This window comes from Hermetia illucens, chromosome 2 (genome assembly GCF_905115235.1).
Source record: "Hermetia illucens chromosome 2, iHerIll2.2.curated.20191125, whole genome shotgun sequence".
NCBI lineage: Eukaryota > Metazoa > Arthropoda > Insecta > Diptera > Stratiomyidae > Hermetia > Hermetia illucens.
The window spans coordinates 8,208,004-8,227,135 of NC_051850.1; the positions used below are offsets into that span (position 1 = coordinate 8,208,004).

Here is a 19,132-nt window from a genome sequence, read left to right on the forward strand (position 1 = left end):
GGACAGGAGAATAGGGGATGGGGGTTTTTGGCAAAAAAACTCGCGAATGAGGAGCGCAGTGTGACAAGGCGCATTGTCGGGGTTGAAAAACTACTCGTTTGTTGCCCAAAATTCTGGCCTCTTCCGACGAATCTTTTGGCATAAAGTTCTTAAGGTTTAGAGGTATTGATAACGATTGATTGTCTCATCTTGTGAGAGGAATTCATGATGAATGACACACTTTGAATTGAAGAAAACAGTGAGTATCACTTTAACGGTTGATGTTACTTGGCGAGCTTTTTTTGGTCTTGGTGAATTTTTTGACTGCCACTGGGCCGACTGCATCTTGGTTTCCACGTGGTAGCCATAAACCCAAGACTCGGCACATGTAATGATGGTTTTCAAAAAGTTTCCATTAGCATTGACCATTTCTAAGAGCACCTGACAAACCTCCAGGCGATGCGTTTTTTTATTTTCTGCCATCAGTCCTGGAATTAACTTGGCTGTAACCCTTCTCATCTTCAATTTTTGAGTCAAAATCTCCTGACATGACCCAAATGAGCTGACGCACTCCTCAACCATCTCTCGAATCGTTAAACGACGATTGGAAAGCACAAGGGCCCTCAGTTTGGCCACAGGAAATTCTTCAATTGAGGTTGAAGACCTTTGTGACTTCTTGATCGAGGGTCATCTTCCGTTCATGTTCTGCCTACCTTGAACCGATTAAACCACTAGCGACATCACCAAAAGCTTGTTGCAGCATTTGAAAAGTTTCCGTGAACGATTTGCTCAATTTAACACAAAAATTTTACGGAAACACGTTGCTCCTCCTTCACGTCCATGATAAAAAAACGCGGAACATGAAAAACAGACTTTACTGAAACAGCTAAACAATAAAAACAAAAAGGACATTACTCAGGAAGTTTCTCGCTTAAAAATTAGCGCCGAACCAGCTATCAATATTAACGTGAAGACACGTAATTTGATTTTTGATTTGATCAGGCCCCGTATACCGATATTTCGAAAAATAGTTGTCCTCTTCCTCGAAATCTTCATCAAATGGAGGGCTATGAACTCTCCCTCCCCCTCCCTTGCTCATGGCCCTGATACAGGAAACGCTAACTTGCTGCTAAAAGTCTCAAAGTTAAGGATCGCCCATTGTCACAATTTCAAAAAGTCTCAACAATATACCAAGACCACTTTCCAAAATCGTTCATGGTTGGCCTTAGCCGGAGTGGGTGGGGAAATTCAACAGGCCACGTCATCTTTCTTGAACACATCTGGTAGACCCTTGCTAAACGGTTCAGCATTTACAGAAGAAAGCAAGCCTTGTGTTCACCTTCTAGCTTGGGTCAAATATATCCTTTTGGCTTCGGTGACGCTCAGCCACATTCCTTTTAGTGCTACTATTGCGGTAGGCTTGTGTTCCTCCAGTGTCGATGGATAGTTTCCTAATGACAAATTGTCTAGGGCTAGGTCCAATAGCATAAGGGCGAAACCATCTCCTGGTTTCAGGCCTGAAGTTCTGGATCATTCTGTCCTGAGATGCGGTGTCACTCATGCTACTTTCGTGAGTAGTTTTGACCGCAGTGGAGAGAGAAAATCTACAAAAACCTGGTGCTCGTCAATGTTGACTTCTCAGTACTCCTCTGGCACTCATTCAACTAAGAATATTTGGTCTCTTTTATTCATTTCATTTTCCAAATCCATTTTTTTTACTATCTTAAGGTTTTGGCAATGAATAGTTTGAGCCGGACCTCAATAACTTCTGTTTAGACTTTATATGTTAAGATACATATAGCGAAATGTCTCTCTAGTTGGCAAAGCAAGGTTTCCTCCTTTTCTTTTGGAATATCAGCTTTTCCGTCAATCGGCAACTAGTTTTTCTTAGCTTCGTATTACCACTATCATTTGGTGAAGAAGACAGCTCAACAGCGAATTAGCCTTCCTGAGGAACTATAAGGGGATACGGTCGATCCGGTAGGCTTTGAATGAGAGTAAACATTACTCGGCCTTCATTTTGAGCACCTTTTGTATTTCTACCATATTCAATTATCATTTCTGTTGATCTTTGTTATTTGATTGAAAAACTGCGATTTGGGGAAGAATGTGGGCCGGAAGGTAGACATTATCGCAAATGAGGCAATAAAGCAGTTTTCATCATCATCATTAACGGCACAACAACCAGTATTCGATCTAGGCCTGCCTTAGTTAGGAACTTGAGACATCTCGGTTTTATGCCGAGGTCCACCAATTCAATGTCCTTAAAAGTTGTCTCGCATCCCGGTCTATGCCATTGCTTTTCTTTTTCTACCATAGATATAGATATGCCCTTGTAGACTTTCCGAGCTAGATCCTCCTAACCCGTACGGATTAAATGACCCATCCACCGCATTATTCGGCCGGATTTTGTCCACAATCAGACGATCATGGTGTCGCTCATTTCGTGGTTATGTAGGCTACGGAATCGGTTTTCACTGGAACTTTATTGAAGCTCAGATAAGGCTCCTTTTCATGAGGAAGGATAACTTTATAACTTCTTTAATTTCTACAGTTCCTTTAACTTTATATAGATGTGTTAGCCATCAAGTGTTTTCAGTAACAAATAGATGCGATTTAAAGTGGTTCCATTCAATGGGTCATTTTCAGCTAGCGCTCTAGGTCCCATGGAAAATAATCAAGTGATCCGGTCGGTCATCAAGTGGATGCGGACTCAGGACTCCAGCATCTTCACCAATCAATATATGCAAATGCAATGCTGATCACAATGCTTACCAGCTTACTATTGCTGCATTAAAATTAGGTGCTTTGTCAGTCTAGGATTTACAGTCCAATTGTGCTACCGAACTGAAAGATCATCAAACAGATTTTAGATAGTGGTTTCCTCCAGCACCATGGGGAAACTTTTAACACCTAAGGGTTTTAATCTATGGGTCTACCAAGATTTTGGAAAAAAGAACTTCAAAATACGGTCTAGCCTTACAGCATTTGATATTGGCCTGGTTTTTCTAAAGTGTTAAAAATCCATGGGATTTACCAAATATGGTCTCACATGCAATAGCCCTGTAAGATACGTGATCAAGAGCTCATATTCCAGCTCATGCGCAACTACTCCAGATAAGTAACTGACATAGGTAACCAATTCAACAACCAACCAGACCTGAGCTGCTCAATGCCTGTTTCGAACTCATTTCCCTCTCCATAACTGCCAGTCAACTAACGTTCAGAGGTAGGTTTATCTTGTATGTACTTGGGCTCCATGGTCGCACTCTTACTTTCATGAGATCATGTAAGTGGGAGCGGCTTCGAGTTTCGTTTTTTTTTCGTAGCTTTTCAAAGCTTTAAGGATTCATTCTATCTTTAGTAGGATGTTAGGGTTTGCATGAGGTACACGTGGCAGGTGGGGTATTCCAATATGATCACATGTGTCCTCATTAAAGATATATGTATTTGGATGTACCTCATCAAGAAATGGTTTCAAACTTGAGGAATTGGGCATTGAATTCTTGCTTCTTCTTAATATTTTATTTTTTGAATTTTAAGTTGGGAGTTGGCTATCAACCGGACAGATAGGCCGTTTCGGCTGAGTATGTCCCTCAAGTAAGTCTTCGCTGATGACTTGCCCAAGAGGTTCATCTGAAGGACCATCAAAACTATTTTTAAGATCCACTCTTTGCCTGACTATATTTTTTTTTTTTTGTAGTTTGCGGCATCAAATTGATGTTATTTTTAAAAATAATCTGTTACTATTTCAAATATAAAAAGGAAAAAATTAGATAAAATGGGATAGGAAACGACTGTGTAAATTATTCTGCTGGTTCGAAGAAAATTTAACATTTTTATAGTAATGTAAACCATACTTTCAAGCATCCGTTTCGATGATAGTTTGGTATTTATATATATATATATATATATATTTAAAAAAACATCACCATCAAATGTGACTCGATCTATTTATCTATCAAAATCCTGGTCCAATTAAGCCCAAGTAGAAGCAAGCTAGACAGTCCATTCTAATATATGTATCTATCCATGAATACTTTATATCTCTAAATGTCAAGAACCGGTAATTAATCAGAACGGAATAAAAAGCAGATCTCCAGGAAACATAGGGAAATTTAGTTAGGATTTATAAACATTCTAGAATATCGTAATATTTTGTATCTATCGAAACACGGTTAGAAGTTTGGAAAGGAAAGGAACCAGGTAATATGTCAATCATACTTTTTCTATTTTATTTATATCAAAATAAGATTATACTATTGCTATTATGCTTTTTTTGTAATTTTTCCTAATTTAAATGTAAACTACAGTTTAAGCGGTAATTAATTTAGTAAAAAAAGAAGATGGTTCTAATTTTTTATCTAGCTTCTGACGTTAGATTTAATTTTAATCGAATTAAATATGTTATATGCAGAGCTTTTAAATCACAAAGAACAGGAACGTTCAATAACCAAAAAAAGGAAAAGATAATAAAAAAAAAGTAGAAAAAAAGGGAATGCAATATTCGCAGACTAGCAAAAAAAATCTGCAGAAATAAATCAAGTAGAAGAAAGATAGAAAACTATATTAGATTTTTTCTTTTTGTTATTTTGTTTTATTCGAAACGTGAATTTGAACAATCTTTTTTTTTTGGTTACTATTCTGACTCGGTGTTTTTTTTATTTTGAAATATACAAAGTCATTAGTTTTTGCGCCGGTTGCCAACAAAAAACCAGTTAGTAAACGACCTTTCTACTTTATGGACAGTTTATTTCTTGGTTTTTCATATGTTTAACGCTGTACCAAACTGGATTGGATGGTAGACAAAGTATCTGATAGTCAGAAATAATGTAGTATGGTTTGAAAAAAACTGATCAAAGATCAATCTGTAGAAAATAGTATGTAAAGTGATTTTTTACCGGTTTAGACTCATCATTCTAGACACATGAAACGCGGGAAGAAGGGGAGGTTAATGAAAAACAATTTAGCGTGTTATATAAAGTATGTTTAAAGGGTAGATAAAAAATTTAATATCTTTTCGAGACTAATAATGACAGATGAATAGATTTTAAGTAGTTTGGTTGATTAAGGATTACGTTTTTGAGAAATAGAAAAAATGGATTTAAAATGAAACTTGATTTAGAATTGGTTTAGAATTGTCAGTGAACATGAAATTATGCGCAAGTATTGTATCTTAAATGAGGATCTACTATACAAAATATATATATTTTAATTTAACGTATACATTAACACCTATAATTATCGAAATAAAAGAAAAAGAATCCATTAAAGAATTAGTAATTAATACTGAACATACCTCTGTCTTCGTAAAATACATTTTATCGTAATCCATCATGTTTGTTGTGTTTCTTCTTTGATTATTTAAACAATTTTCCACTTATTTTGAAAAACCTCTACCGATACAAATGCGTTGATTTCAAATTAACTTTCTTTAATTATCACTATTTTTCTTTGATTTAGTTTAGTTCTTTTTTCTTGCACTTTTACAATCCCAGTATCGATAGTGAAATTGCAAAGATATTTTTGCGTATTCGAGTAGAAAGACGTAGATAATTCACAACGAAACACTACAAGATATTTATAAAAAAATTGTCAATCCATATATTCTTATGGAAATTGGAAAACATCAACAGATCTTTAAGTGAAAAACGGCAGTAAAACCATATACAACAATTTCCAAACGAATAAATATCATATATACATATACAAAATAACCGTCTCACCATGCACAGTCTTACACAAATGTTTGAAGAGATTTCACTTAAAATATGCGCGAAAAATAAAGTTTAGTTTTTTTTGCTTCTTTCTTGGGTGGTTATTTCTTGTCGCGCTGGTTACTCGTATTGCTTGCTCCGTCGTTCAGCTTATCATCGACAGACGGGGCACAACTTCTTGAAAATGTTATAATAATATTTCTTTAGTTGATGTTGTTATTTTGGTTTCCTATCTTCTTTTCACCACACGTTACTGTATCTATCTTTTTTCCTTTTGAATTAAAAATGTCTTGTTGTAATCAATTTGGTAATATCACAGAGTCACTGATACACATACGCATAGTATAAATTATTCAATATTGTATGAAAAGTACTAGAGATAAGACCAAATATCATTATTAATGCTTTTTCTTCTGAAATTATTCTTGGAAATATTTTTCTTTTCAAAATAATTTTTCAAAAATTTTTGCACCACTCTTATCACAAAATTTTGGATCCTCTCTATTTCGATCACTTTATCTTCTATTTCTTTTAATAATTTTGCGATCAACAACGGAACGAACCGTTCACTTCAGCTTTCTACTCGATATTGAAAACTTGAAAAGTTTTTCGACGAATACATGGCAGATCGGTGGGGGCGCGCCAAGACATTACAAGATGGCTTAAGCACGTCTTGAGTCGTTTTTCTAGATTTTTTTTTTTACTCTCCGCAAGTCTTTCAGTGGTTTGTTGTTTTTTTCTATCTTCTGTAGCTCCTCAGTTCGCTTCACCTTATCTTATTAATTTTCTTCATTTTCGTCTTTTTTTATGATCACTATATGCTTAAGATTTTGTGAAGTTATACTACCTATACTAAATAGGGGAACAGTATCTTAAAATTTGCTTGATAAGTGCGTAGCTATTCGTACAAGATACTGGGAGAGTTGAATGGAAAATTTGTCTAATGTAGAGCGTACTTTTGAGAAGTTTCCTTTCTAACTAATCTTAAAATAGTTCAAAAATAGAACTGTTATTATCTCAAAAAAATTAGAAATTTGCTATCTATCTGCAAATCGTATATATTATCAACTACTATGGATGTTCTAATATACACTAACCTCCCTGGCCAACGTTGGATGCGTGCCCACCTTTCGAGGTAGAGGATCGGGTTCGATCGTTGACCTGACATTTGTTAGCACCTCACTGGTGAGGGAGATGGCTTGGCAAGTGATTGAGCACTACACCCACAGTGACCCAGTGATCAAAAACCGAGGAAGCAATCAACGACGCTCTGGAGATAGAAAGGCTAAAGCGGTTGGCTGGTCTATCGGAGGTTTCGAAGAGGAGACATTCCTGGCGGCATTGAAGGGAGCCCATGATCCAGATGGAACAGCGGTAGAAAGGGCCACACAGCTGTCCCAGCGTGTAACTGAAGCATGCGACGCTACGATGCCACCACGACGTTTGCACCACGGCAAGAAGCCAAACTACTGGTGGAACAAGGAGATCGCTGCCTTGAGATCCTCTTGTCTCCGAACGAGGAGACTTTCCCACAGGACTTTCCCACAGGACAAGGGGAAGGCCGGAACACCAGGAGCATGAGGAGGAATACAGGGATCTGCGAAGCAATCTTAAGAAGACCATACGGAAAAGCAAGCGGGAATGCTACCAGAAGCTCTGCATCGAGGCTAATATGAATCCGTGGGGTACAGCCTATCAAGTTGTCATGAAAAAGATCCGCGGGCAAAAATCACCTCAAGTGACATGCCCACGGCTCTTGTTGCAAATAATTACAACTCTTTCCTCGCAGCAGGAGCAGGATGAAAGTGAAAGTGGCAGCTCAGCAGGACGTCTTCTGGATCCCTGGTGTTACCGAAGAGTAACTTCGGGAAATCTGCGGACGTATTGGGGACAGCAAAACTCCGGGATTGGACGGAATTCCGAACAAGGCTCTGAAGGTGGCGGTCAAGGCCACACTAAGGTGGTTCGGAAGCACATTCGAATTTTGCATGACGGAAGGAGTATTTCCCGCCCAGTGGAAGAGGCAGAGGCTGTTGTTGCTACCGAAGCCCCAAAAACTACCTGGGGTGCCCTCTTCATATCGCCCTATTTGTCTCTTAGACACCATGGGGAAGATGTTGGAGAGGGTGATATACAACAGCCTGCTCCCGTTCATCGAGCTTGCGGGTGGTCTTTCAGAGCGGCAATATGGGTTTCGGCAAGCCCGTTCTACGGTCGATGCAGTAGCAAAGGTCGTGGAATTGGCTCGAAATGCAATCGCCATGGGCAAATGCTGTGCTCTGGTGACGTTGGACGTCAAAAATGCTTTTAACTCAGCCGACTGGGACTGGATTAAGGGCGCTTTGGCCAAACTGGGTGTTCCTAGCTGGTTGGCTCGGCTAATCGAGAGTTACCTTTCGGACAGACTTCTCTGGTACGAGACGGACGACGGGCCGAAGGAGTACATTGTGACACCAGATGTGCCCCAAGAGACCACTGCTGTGGTACATAATGTACGACAGAGTGCTTGGCCTTCGCGTGCCGGAGGAGACAACGTTGATTGTTTTTGCGGACGACCTGGCGGTAGTTGCAGTTGCAAAGCATCCCGAGGATGTGGAGCTTTATGCAAATGAAGCCATTCATACCATCAAGTCATGGTTACGGATGGCCAAGCTAGACCTGGCGGACGAAAAGACGGATACGGTCCTCATTACCAACCGCAGGAAGAACAGTACGGTTAATATCCGGGTTGGTAATCGTGAGGTCGTCTCAAAATCAATTGTCAAATACTTGGGGGTGATGATCGATGTCAAGCTGAGTTTCAAGGGACACTTGGATTATGCGCGGGAGAAGGCAGCAAATGTTAGCTCATCCCTTGCAAGGATGATGCCTAACGCGGGAGGGCTGAAGTATAGTCGCTGGCTACTCATCGCGGGAGTAGTGAAGTCGATCCTGTTATACGCGGCCCCTGTCTGGGCGGGAACGTTGCACCACGCTGTAAACCGGAGAAAGATAAGTTCGGCATACCGGCCAATTGCGCTAAGGGTGTGCAGCGCATTTAGGATGGCGTCGACGGAGGCAGTATATGTCATCGCGGGAATGATCCCTATAGATCTTCTAGCGAGCGAGGCACACTGGCTCTACGAAAAACGGAAAGCAAATCCAGCCGAGGTGAATGCGGCTTTCCGAAAAGCCAACAGGAGAGAATTGTGTGGCAAGTGGCAACAACGGTAGGATAACTCTGACAATTGCCGGTGGACCCATACATTGATCCCGTGTATCGAGAAATGGGTCGACCAAAAGCACGGAGAATTGAATTACCGCCTGACACAGTTCCTTACGGAACACGGTGGCTATAGGGAGTACTTGCATCGCTTCGAGTTGGACGAGTCTCTCAACTGTCCCGAGTGCGGTGCTACACCCGAGGACCCGGAGCACGTTATGTTCCATTGTCCCAGATTTCTGCAACAGAAAAGGAGGTTGAACAGCATCCTAGAGGCGGACATCGAGCCCTCCAACCTGGTGGAAGAGATGCTGAAGTTGGAGGATAGCGGTAAATGAGGAGTAGCCGTGGTGCAGACGAAACTCCTGGAGTTGGATCGAGCTTGGAAGGCGGCGCGACAGACACGCGACATAGATGTGCTGCTGCGAACCAGAGCCTCCCCCGCGAGGTAATACTTCACGGTGGTCCCGCGGAAGGGACGGAAGAGTGGGGTGGTTTTAGTGGGTGAAAATCCCACACACTGCTGCAACCTGGCGCAGCAGCGTCTATCTAAGATTTCTACCTCCATCCATAAAAAAAAAATATACACTAACCTCAGGATTAGAGTTGAAAACTATATAGAGACATCAACACAAAACTTGGTAGATTTAGATACTATAATTTGAGTAACACTTAACTTGTATAAAACAGATAAATCCGAAAAGAGGACAGACCCACATAAGCTGCATTAAAATTATGTATGAGAAGAGGTATGTGCTTTAATGAAGGGTGGGTAATTCGAGAAGTGTCATGAAACTTTGTTTGACGCTGGTCAGACGATCAACCCTAGGTAATAATTGTCAACCTCGAGGGTCAACATTTACTTCGTTTAAGAAAATTGGCCGTACCTGCCTATACCTAAGTACAGCCCCACCGAGTCGAGTGGTGTTGGCATTTCTTCTGTCTTTCAGCTCCCGACAGTGAAATTCTGACTTTCCTTTGATATTGCCGTTGAGTGCCACTTGTGTTTTAACGTAGTTGGGGATGCAGCCCCTGTAGAGGTTGGTGACGAGAAGATGCTGCCAAAGATCCCTGGCAATCTTTAGTTATGAACCCCGCAAACGTTGACATACGCCTTCTAGCCACAGAGTATCTCCTTAAAATCCTTGAACGATCGAGAATAGTGCGCATATTAAGCGCCTGATATCCCCCATGAATTCCAATTCGCATTGTCCTTGGGTACCATATGAACCGGAGTTGCCTAACTGCTGGGTGATGGAGACATTGTATAGAGTCGCATCTTCACATCGAACTGCTTGCGCGAGGCGATAAAGGGATCGGGTGCAAGACGTCGAGTTTCCCTCGGAAATGGCCGTCCAATGCTTGACCACAGGAACAAGACCGTTGGAGCGAGTAACTTTTCAGAACAGCTAGTGGTAAACCAATTCACTCAAATTAATCAATTTTACGCTTGGAACGTTACACACAGAAACACGTCCATGAGATGTATGCTTTATCTCTTCATTAGTGACCTGGCTATTCTTTAGATCCACCAAAAAGTCGTAATTAGCGTGTAAGTCGGTTTCGATAATTGCCCACGAAACGTCATCCACTATGAAGCGCCAAAGATAGCAGTAGCGAAGTCCGAGATTGAGGCAAAGTTCACCTGCACCCCACGTGTATATCGCAGATTCATGTGCTGCCATGAGTTCACGTGAGGACTTTTTGTATTTTTAACGAGTGTTCGTTCGCATAGATTGAGTCTCTTGACGAATAGATTGAAACTCATCCTGCAAATTTAGAGTGAGCTGCACTGGTTTCACCACTATAGGTACCCCTCCACTCACGCTAATTTGTAACGCGTTTATGATCGTACCAGGTTGCATCCGGTTCCACTATGACATCGGGAGTTCCTCTGCCTTATCGAGTGAAACGTTCTTTTGTGTCGCGAGGATTGCTTGCACTGACGATGCCTTAGAGCTGTTGAATGATTGTGATTCACTTTCCACGTGTTGATCTATTCTATTGACTCTATTAACTGTTCTGCGTAAAACCTCCGACACATCGCTTCAGGAGGACATCTTTGCTCAGATCTTCATAGATAGACTTGATGGCATCCAAAACATCCTTGGGAAGAGCACTATACGTGTGTTTAAACAAATCCAATGCGTTGGCAGCTGTAGGTTTTGTCATTTGAACCACGACCCCGCGCTAAGTTAAGCATGAGGCGTGGTTGCTTATACCACTGTACCTTCCTTAGGTTTGCTCCGATTCAGCCCAAGTTTTCTCATAATATTGTTGAAAGGGTATCCATTCAGAAAATCAAATAAAGAATAAATGCAAAAAAAAGTTTAAAAACGTTAGCCCCCCTCCACCCTTACTTCGCATAGAAGAAAGAGAAACTAAAGGGCCTAGGAGTCTCACTGTGTTTTCCGCAAAACCCTTCGTTACAAGAAAGGCGAAGCAAGAAGGCGGCAGATTAAACCTATGGCTTGTCCCATTTAATTCGAGATCAATGATCTTAATCTAGTTAAGACGCACAACAATTTCGCCCGCTTTGTGAGGATCATGAATAAACAGATTCTGTAGTACAAAAATTGCCAGTCGTTCAACCATGTGACAGTGAACTGGTATCTCTGGTATGGCTACATCAAATGTGACGAGACTGTGTGGACATACAAAGGATTGGAAATAAAGAAGACCAGTGAACTGGGGGCAAGTGACAACTTTTCTGACTACTGCAAATACCCTAACTACGTCAAAGTTATGCAGGAACGTTCATACGAGGCCCATCTATCCCGGACTGACCGATGTAACAAATCAAACCATGCGTAATCTCAACGCGCTCTTTCATTTTAAGGGTACGCCCTTCACTATGCCCGCCGATCCCAAACGTACTCAATTACCAAGTTATCAGTTCGCTGAGTAAACCCAACAATCTATGATGATGTTCAATACAATAATCAACCTTGTGACATCCAACCATGGATGTTGAACTCATTCAGTTGCACATTAACTGAATCTTCGGCTTCGTAAATACAAACTCGAACTGTTTGTCAGTGAACACAAAATCCGTAAAAAAATAAACTTACAATACCGTCATAGCCACTCATGCTTCGGCGTTCACTTCACCCATTGTGCCATTGCCACTTTTACATTGACTACTGCCTAATTAGGGTCAACATCAACATAAATTCAAACCCGAATATGTTCCCATTCCTTGAAATTGATCCTGGCATCAATGAGTAGCATAATTCTCGATATCCAAATCCCTAATTCAGGCGTCGATCGCTTCTAACAGCGTCTGATTTGTAGAAGGCTAACTGGCAACATATGAACCAGTCCCTTACATCCACGATTCTTCGAATCCAATTTCCTTAAAACCACTAGGTAACAAATAATATTCAGGAAATATATAACCAGCTGATGTCAACCCACTTCCTTATTTATCGAAAGCTCATCCTTCTCTCTGGCGGCATCGTTGAAAGTATCCCTATGCTGAGATTACTCGGCAAAAGATACTTTCCGGAGGTTTTCTTCCTGAAAAACAAGATTCACGATCTTCACACTTCAACTCGTGATAGGATCCTCACCCTGTACACCCTATATATCCCATCTACCAACCATAACCAATATTAAATAACTATTGGAATAGAGCCTATTTCTTCCAGCACTCCACCGGTACAGACAACTACTTTGGTGTAAGGTTCTTAAGTTGTATTCCACAGAGCAAATGGAATCTATTTCTCCGGCTATCGGCATGATAATTCCTTTGAAGTCTTTAGTATTTCTGATAAAGTCACCACCACCGTACTACCAAACAGAAAATAGTTGAAGCAATTGTCCCATATCACCTTGAGTCACCACCATTCACCGCACCTTTTGTATCTTAGACTTGGTTCGAAAGCTAAGTGTCCTCTGTCCCTAACGTCCACCAAATGCCTCGGTCAAATTCTGTTTGACCTACCCCCACAGCGGATGAAATGACGAACTAAGTCGTAGGAGGGTATTCCTGAAGAAGCCTCCTGGTGCAAATAGCAAAATCTACTGTCAACCTAAAACTTGAGAGCTAAAACTTATTGGTACCATATCCCTGTGAAGAAAATATCAATAAGATTCCTGAAGCTTTTTGCCGAATTTCTGGAATTACATAAACCTTTTCAATGCAGGTCTAAATACCTATTGGTAAACCACTCCACTCTCTCTCTCTCTATATATATAATCAAGTTGATGCAGACTCAGGATTACCGCCATTCACAAAAAATACTAATTATCGTCAGAAGAGGACGTGGTGTAGTGGTTCTTATTAATAGCCCTGGCTGACTTTATACGATCAGTATTTCATCAGTCTGCCGTCAGTTTGAATGACCAAATTATGGCAAACTGATCGTTTATGACATTTCTATGGCAATGACTGATGGACTGACGAATATCTAAAATTGATTTGAAGTTGACTTCCCAATTTTTCGGATCATTAGATACATGCAACAAAATTGGTTTGTAATGGCCTTGTTTTTACCAAATACGTCGTAATCCATCAGTCTATTTTTGATGAATTGATCTATGGTAGACTAATGAAATACTGATCGTGTAAAGTCAGCCTAAAAGATCGCAGATGGCTAAACAGTCTTTGAGGAAGATTGATAAGAATGCTGGAATGAACCAGAGCTATTTGCGAAGGAGTTTATACCTTTTAAACTTATCACCTGCGTGATAACGGTAACGACGGACGTAGAGAGTGTGAGACGCTATAAGAAAGTCTATCCTGGAGACCAAGGGCCGATTTGGCCTGTCGCGCCATTGAAGAAGAAGAAGAGACTTGTCACGGCTACAATCGCCTCGCCATTTTCGAGCAGACGTTTGAAGCTCTATACTTTAGAGTTGGTCAAGAGTAATTACAAATTAATTTATAATTTCTTTTTATTTCAAATTCAATTTTGTGGCGCGGCAGGACTCGCGGCATTCGAAATTTATTTCGAATGTTGCGAATACCAGCGGACAGATGACGTCACCGGCGCTCTCCACTCAGTTTAGATCTCGCTACAGGAGTGAAGAGCAGAGTAGGTGACGAGAAATGTCATATTTTGGAAGAAGAAAAAAATGAGAACCGAAAGATACAAGATGTGAAAAAAATAATAAAAATAATTAACACCAGTTGTGTTGTTGGAAAAAGTGAAAAGATTCCTATACAAAGTTTCTATGAAATTCATCCTTTGTTGAAGTTGTCAGTGCCATTGTTTTTATGAAATAAATGAAGTGTTGTAACCAGTGAACATCGTTGTTCTTAACTTCTAAAATTTTTCCATTTACCAATTTCCTCTTGTTACCAGACGAAACCACCACAGCCAAAAACAAAGACTTTTACATTACATTTATATTTTTGGAAAATATGTTAGTTACTAGAAAAGAAATTCAAACCACTTAAACTGAAATGTATAATAGTTATCCTCTTATACGACATGCTCCCCTATAAATGTCTATAATTAATCAGTAAAATGACCAATGATCATGCACAATCTCATGCCTACTATTAAGACAATCGTAGGCATATAATTAGAGAATCTATCAAGCTTTTTTGATATTATGCCTTCATCATGCCATACACACTGTACAAACACCACCAACTTTTTTTTTACTGAGATTTAAAATGAAGATTTCTTTAGAATTTTATCTTTTATTAAACAAGTAACAGTTAGTGCTGCGGATGCTCTGACGCTTGCAACAAGTCGCTACGTAAGAAAACTTTTTCATAAACCTGGAAGTTGGGAAACAGGATTGTAAGATGATAAGATACTTTGGTAATATAAAGTCCCTGGAAAGATTCTACAGAATATCTAAAAATATTAATAGTTTGGGGGCAGGGATTTCATTTTTCCAAAAATGAAAGTTTTTTATCCAAAAAATGTTAACGTGATGAATTGGAAGATTAGGTCAGCGATTAGTCATAAGTTGAAGAAACTCAGGGATTATAATAATTTGAAGTTGGGATGGAAGCTTCGGATTGGTAAAAGGGGGTGGGTAACTTTGATGGCATTTAAATTTTGAAAAATTGAAATATACGTCGTTTTTCATCTTACTCTTACTCTAAGATTGATTAAATAAATAAGAAAAGATACACATGACGAACTAGAACCCGAACCCGGGACAAAGAAATCGGAGCTAATACTTAACCGCTCGAAAGTATAATAATTCATTTTTCCATTAAAAGTAATTGTAACATATTTTGTGATGACTCTGAGAGGCTGAATGACCAATGCAAACATGAGGGTGTAGCATCAACTCATTTAGGGATATGCCTGTCTATAGTCCAATCGAGAAGGGAACGAACAGGAGATTCCCCCGGCCACGAAATTCTCTCAGAGAACCGAAGCCGAGAGCCAAAATTAGACAAATTATTCAACTTTGCAAAGAGAGACCCCACATTTCCATCCCGGACCCGGTTTTCCCCCTATGACCCTGGCTTAGCTCCTCACCCAACTCTTCCAGAAAATCCACTCGCACACTCACTCCTATCAGCTGTCGTCCCCAAATGGGTTTCCAACTAGGTAACAATCTAGTTAGAACTCGGCAGCGAAACAAGCGTTAGGATTGCATTTCGCAATATGCAGCATGATTTAGAATTAGGTGAATAAGCGTTTTTTCGAAGTGTCAATTTTTAAATGAATTCTGCTTGGGTCTTGTATATAAAAATATGAAAATGTCGGTATGGCAAATTGGGAAGTGTAAGGAGGGAAATGCAGATTTTGAAGGAAGTTAGGTAAGGAAAGGGCAAATATGCCGCACTCCTTGGAAAATGAATCTTTCACCAAAGAAATGCCGAGATGAAATGAACATTGTAGGGCAGTTCACGATTTGTACAGGTCACACAAAATATAAATTCTTGAGAATATTCTTATCTCGAACGTGGCTAAGAATTTTCAATTTTTCTTGCGAAGGATCCCAGGCCCTCGCCGTTTTGATGCCACAAACTCCTAAGACCGTGACTGCTGTTATGAGAGAAAGTAGGCAGAGTCTAGCCGGCTTAGGTTTTCAGAACCAGTCCGTAGTTTATAAAGGAAAGCAGCTCTCTCACCCTGCAGCTAGAAATCTCTGTAAAGAATGGTTTGCCCAATCTCCGTAGTCTGACTCCAGCCTGAACTTGGCAAGAGGAATTGCCTGAGGGTTTACGCCTCTTCCCCGCAGCTTCGGCAATACGAATTGTAAGGTATGCCGACCCTGGCGGCATGATTCCCTATGGATCACTGGCCCGTGTAGACTGCCGTAACCTTGTATCCATTTGTACGCCTATGGCACAGGAGCTTTCGTGATCGGGATTTGTTATAAGCGGGTCAAACCCTCCTTGATTTGGCATAGGCTGTAAGCCTTTCCCATCTAAGTTCTACGGCTGGTAAGTAATGCGAGTAGATTCCACCCTTGATAGTGGCCAGCGAGACACCGACTGTACCCGTCGAATGACTGCCAAAAGCAGAGCCCGCCTGGCCGATCCATTAGCCCGCTCATTGCTCTCTATGTTCCCATGACCGGGAGCCCGGAGGAGAGTGATCTTGAGCGGGCCGCCAAGACTATTCAGCGCGTATCTGCCCGGCTCCACCAGCCTGGAGATGTCGTCTCTGAGTACAGACCCCTAATGGCCGCTTGGCTGTCGGTCAGAATGGCTATGTTACACTTGAAGCTCGGATCATGCTCCACCCATCGACAGGCTTCCAGTATAACCAACACTTCCACTTGGAATACACTGACAAAACCTGTGAGACCATACGACTCGGATGCACTGTATGTATTCGAAAAAAAACCCGCACCGACTCCACAGACCATCTTTGATACGTTGGTAAAGCATGCGGTAGACTTTCAACACCCCGCTGGTCTTTCACTGGTTAGAAAGTCCACAGTAAAGTTTATTGTAAGGTTCAACCTGCGTATGACAGTCCGTAGGGAACGAGCAGATTTCCCGAGGTACTCCGTCTAGAATGTTACTATGGCCGTAAGGCGTTATTTTTCAGCAACCGGACTCGCGTAGTCTGACGGCACAGCACGCTACAACGTACTTAATGTGGTGGTCTAAGGGGAAGAAATGCAGGAGTACATCGAAAGTATCTGCCAGGCACGACTGCAGAACCCTGGGAGTACCTGCACACGCGGTTCTTTGAATCATAAGCTTCGTTCTATTAACGTTTTTGTTCAAAGCCTGTCACCATTCAGTAGAGCTGGACGATGGATGGGATGCACCACAGCTATGTACATCCAGAGAACCATCCCCGCCCGGAGACCCCATTCCTTTGCAAAGTCCTCTTGCAGGCATTGAAGGCTATACAGACCTTCACAACGCTCAGTTCTATGTTCAGTCTTCAATTTAGCTTTGGATCCAGAAGCTTAGAATTATAGAATATACAATACATCCAGATACTTCACATTGGTGGGTAGGTGGATTCCAGGTACCCTTGTCTTAGTGATGAATTGTATCAGTTTCGTTTTGGTTGAGTTTATGCCGAGTCCGCAGCGGCCCACAGGCACACCTTTTGCAACATTCCTTCTATGATGTCACTCATAATGGAGGGAAACATACCTGACAGTAATATCACCACGTTTGATGGCAGTGGATTTCAGTTTGGGAACCACTAGTCCGTCTTGCTCCGAGGTTCCTGCGGTTGGTTTCAGCACAGGGTGTTACGGTTGGTACCGATTGTACTGCTATCGACAGCTACTGTCTCCTGGCTGGATACCAGCCGCTTGTCTTCCAATGATGCACCTGGCATCACCACCTCTTCTTTTCTCGCCGGTTTTTAAGGTTTTGTGTAAAACAAAACCTTATTAAAATCGGTTTACTGTCTGTCTGTCTGTCCGTCTGTCTCTCTGTCTGTCTGTCCGTCACACGCATTTTTCTCGGAGACGGTTATAGCGATTGACACCAAATTCGGTAGAAAGGTGGGAACTGTGAACGCTCACGCATATAATGAATAACATCATTCTAGGTCAAACTAAAGGGGGGGGGGGGTGGGGGTGATATTGAGAACAAAATTTATACCCACAATAACATTTTCTTAACAATTTATCTGAACATAAACTAAATTTATTTGTTCATATTCACACGAGAAGATTTAATAGGTCAGGAGAAGAAACCACAGTGAACCACAACGACACGAGCTGAGTTAATGAATAGAATTACAAATTTTGTATAAAGTAATGTCTGTATTTACATAAGAGGAGTTATCCTTGGTACAATCACCACATGTCCTGGTGGTGATGACGTAAAAAAAATACAAATCTTGCGGTAATCCGCAATATTTCAAACATTCGTGATCATAACAAAATATCCACCAACAACTCCACCCATTTAAGATAGCCCATCAGAACTGGTATTGGCTAGTGTACACTCACCCTAGCACCCCTGGGAGAAAAAGCTCTAATGAAAATTATCGTTTTTCGGAAATCTTGGAAACGCAGAGTTGGGTAATTATTTTGGGCAATGATGAAGCTAAAATAATTTTGCAAACAAATCGAACATACACACTTACCAAATCTTAAATTGTATTTAAATAAAACATCTTTGGTTTTGCGGCTTTTCTTAGAACTGATACCCGCGGAACAGAAGCATGATTTGTGCAAAGTGTGAGATTTTAGTGAGAAAAAAAACATCCCCGCATGGACCATATCTGACTAGGTGCGCAGATGTACGTGCAGTTAGCAGCAAGATGGGCCATGTTGAAATTATCTATTGTTGCTAAAGTTAAAGCTATTACGAAACCGACGCTGATGTTAGATAAAGTTATAAAGGTATTGTCGTGATTCCAAGATGCAAAATTGAGCTATTGGATAATAGCGACATTGTCACGAAGTCCAATGTACCATTGTGCAGTGCTTTGTACCTATGTTTCCGTAAGTTTTAGAGCAAGGTCGCGAAATTGCAGGTGCTATATTATATATATATATTGCGACTACCTTCATTTGGAGCCCACATCTCCTAGTGTCACTGCTCTTTGCTGAGTGTGTTGTCCTTATTTACCAGGAACTCACATTAGAAGCGAACATACCGGACACACTTTTCATATTTATAGTTTATAGTTTATGGCCTACTAGTCCATCATCCTTTCTGATCCTCTGGCTATTTAGCAATGGAGTTATTATCATTCTTAAATATGACCTATCCACTGCCATTTTCACCGTCTTTTGGGCCAAACCCGGCAAGGTTCTCTGTCGGACCAGTCTTACTGGTTGATATGGAAAGAGTATCGGTAAGGCATCAGGCTTTATCGGACTA

General features: G+C 40.9%; 1 protein-coding gene across 1 annotated transcript in view; it reads right to left on the minus strand.

Annotated features, from left to right (window-relative positions):
- Nucleotides 1-6,269, minus strand: part of LOC119648204 (DNA-binding protein D-ETS-4) — a 93,626-nt gene extending 87,357 nt beyond the window's left edge. Inside the window, exon 1 of the mRNA XM_038049804.1 lies at nt 5,279-6,269. Within this exon, the coding sequence (XP_037905732.1) occupies nt 5,279-5,317 (39 nt within the window). The 5' untranslated portion in view covers nt 5,318-6,269. The remainder of the gene's footprint in view (nt 1-5,278) is intronic.
- Nucleotides 6,270-19,132: the final 12,863 nt, after the last annotated feature.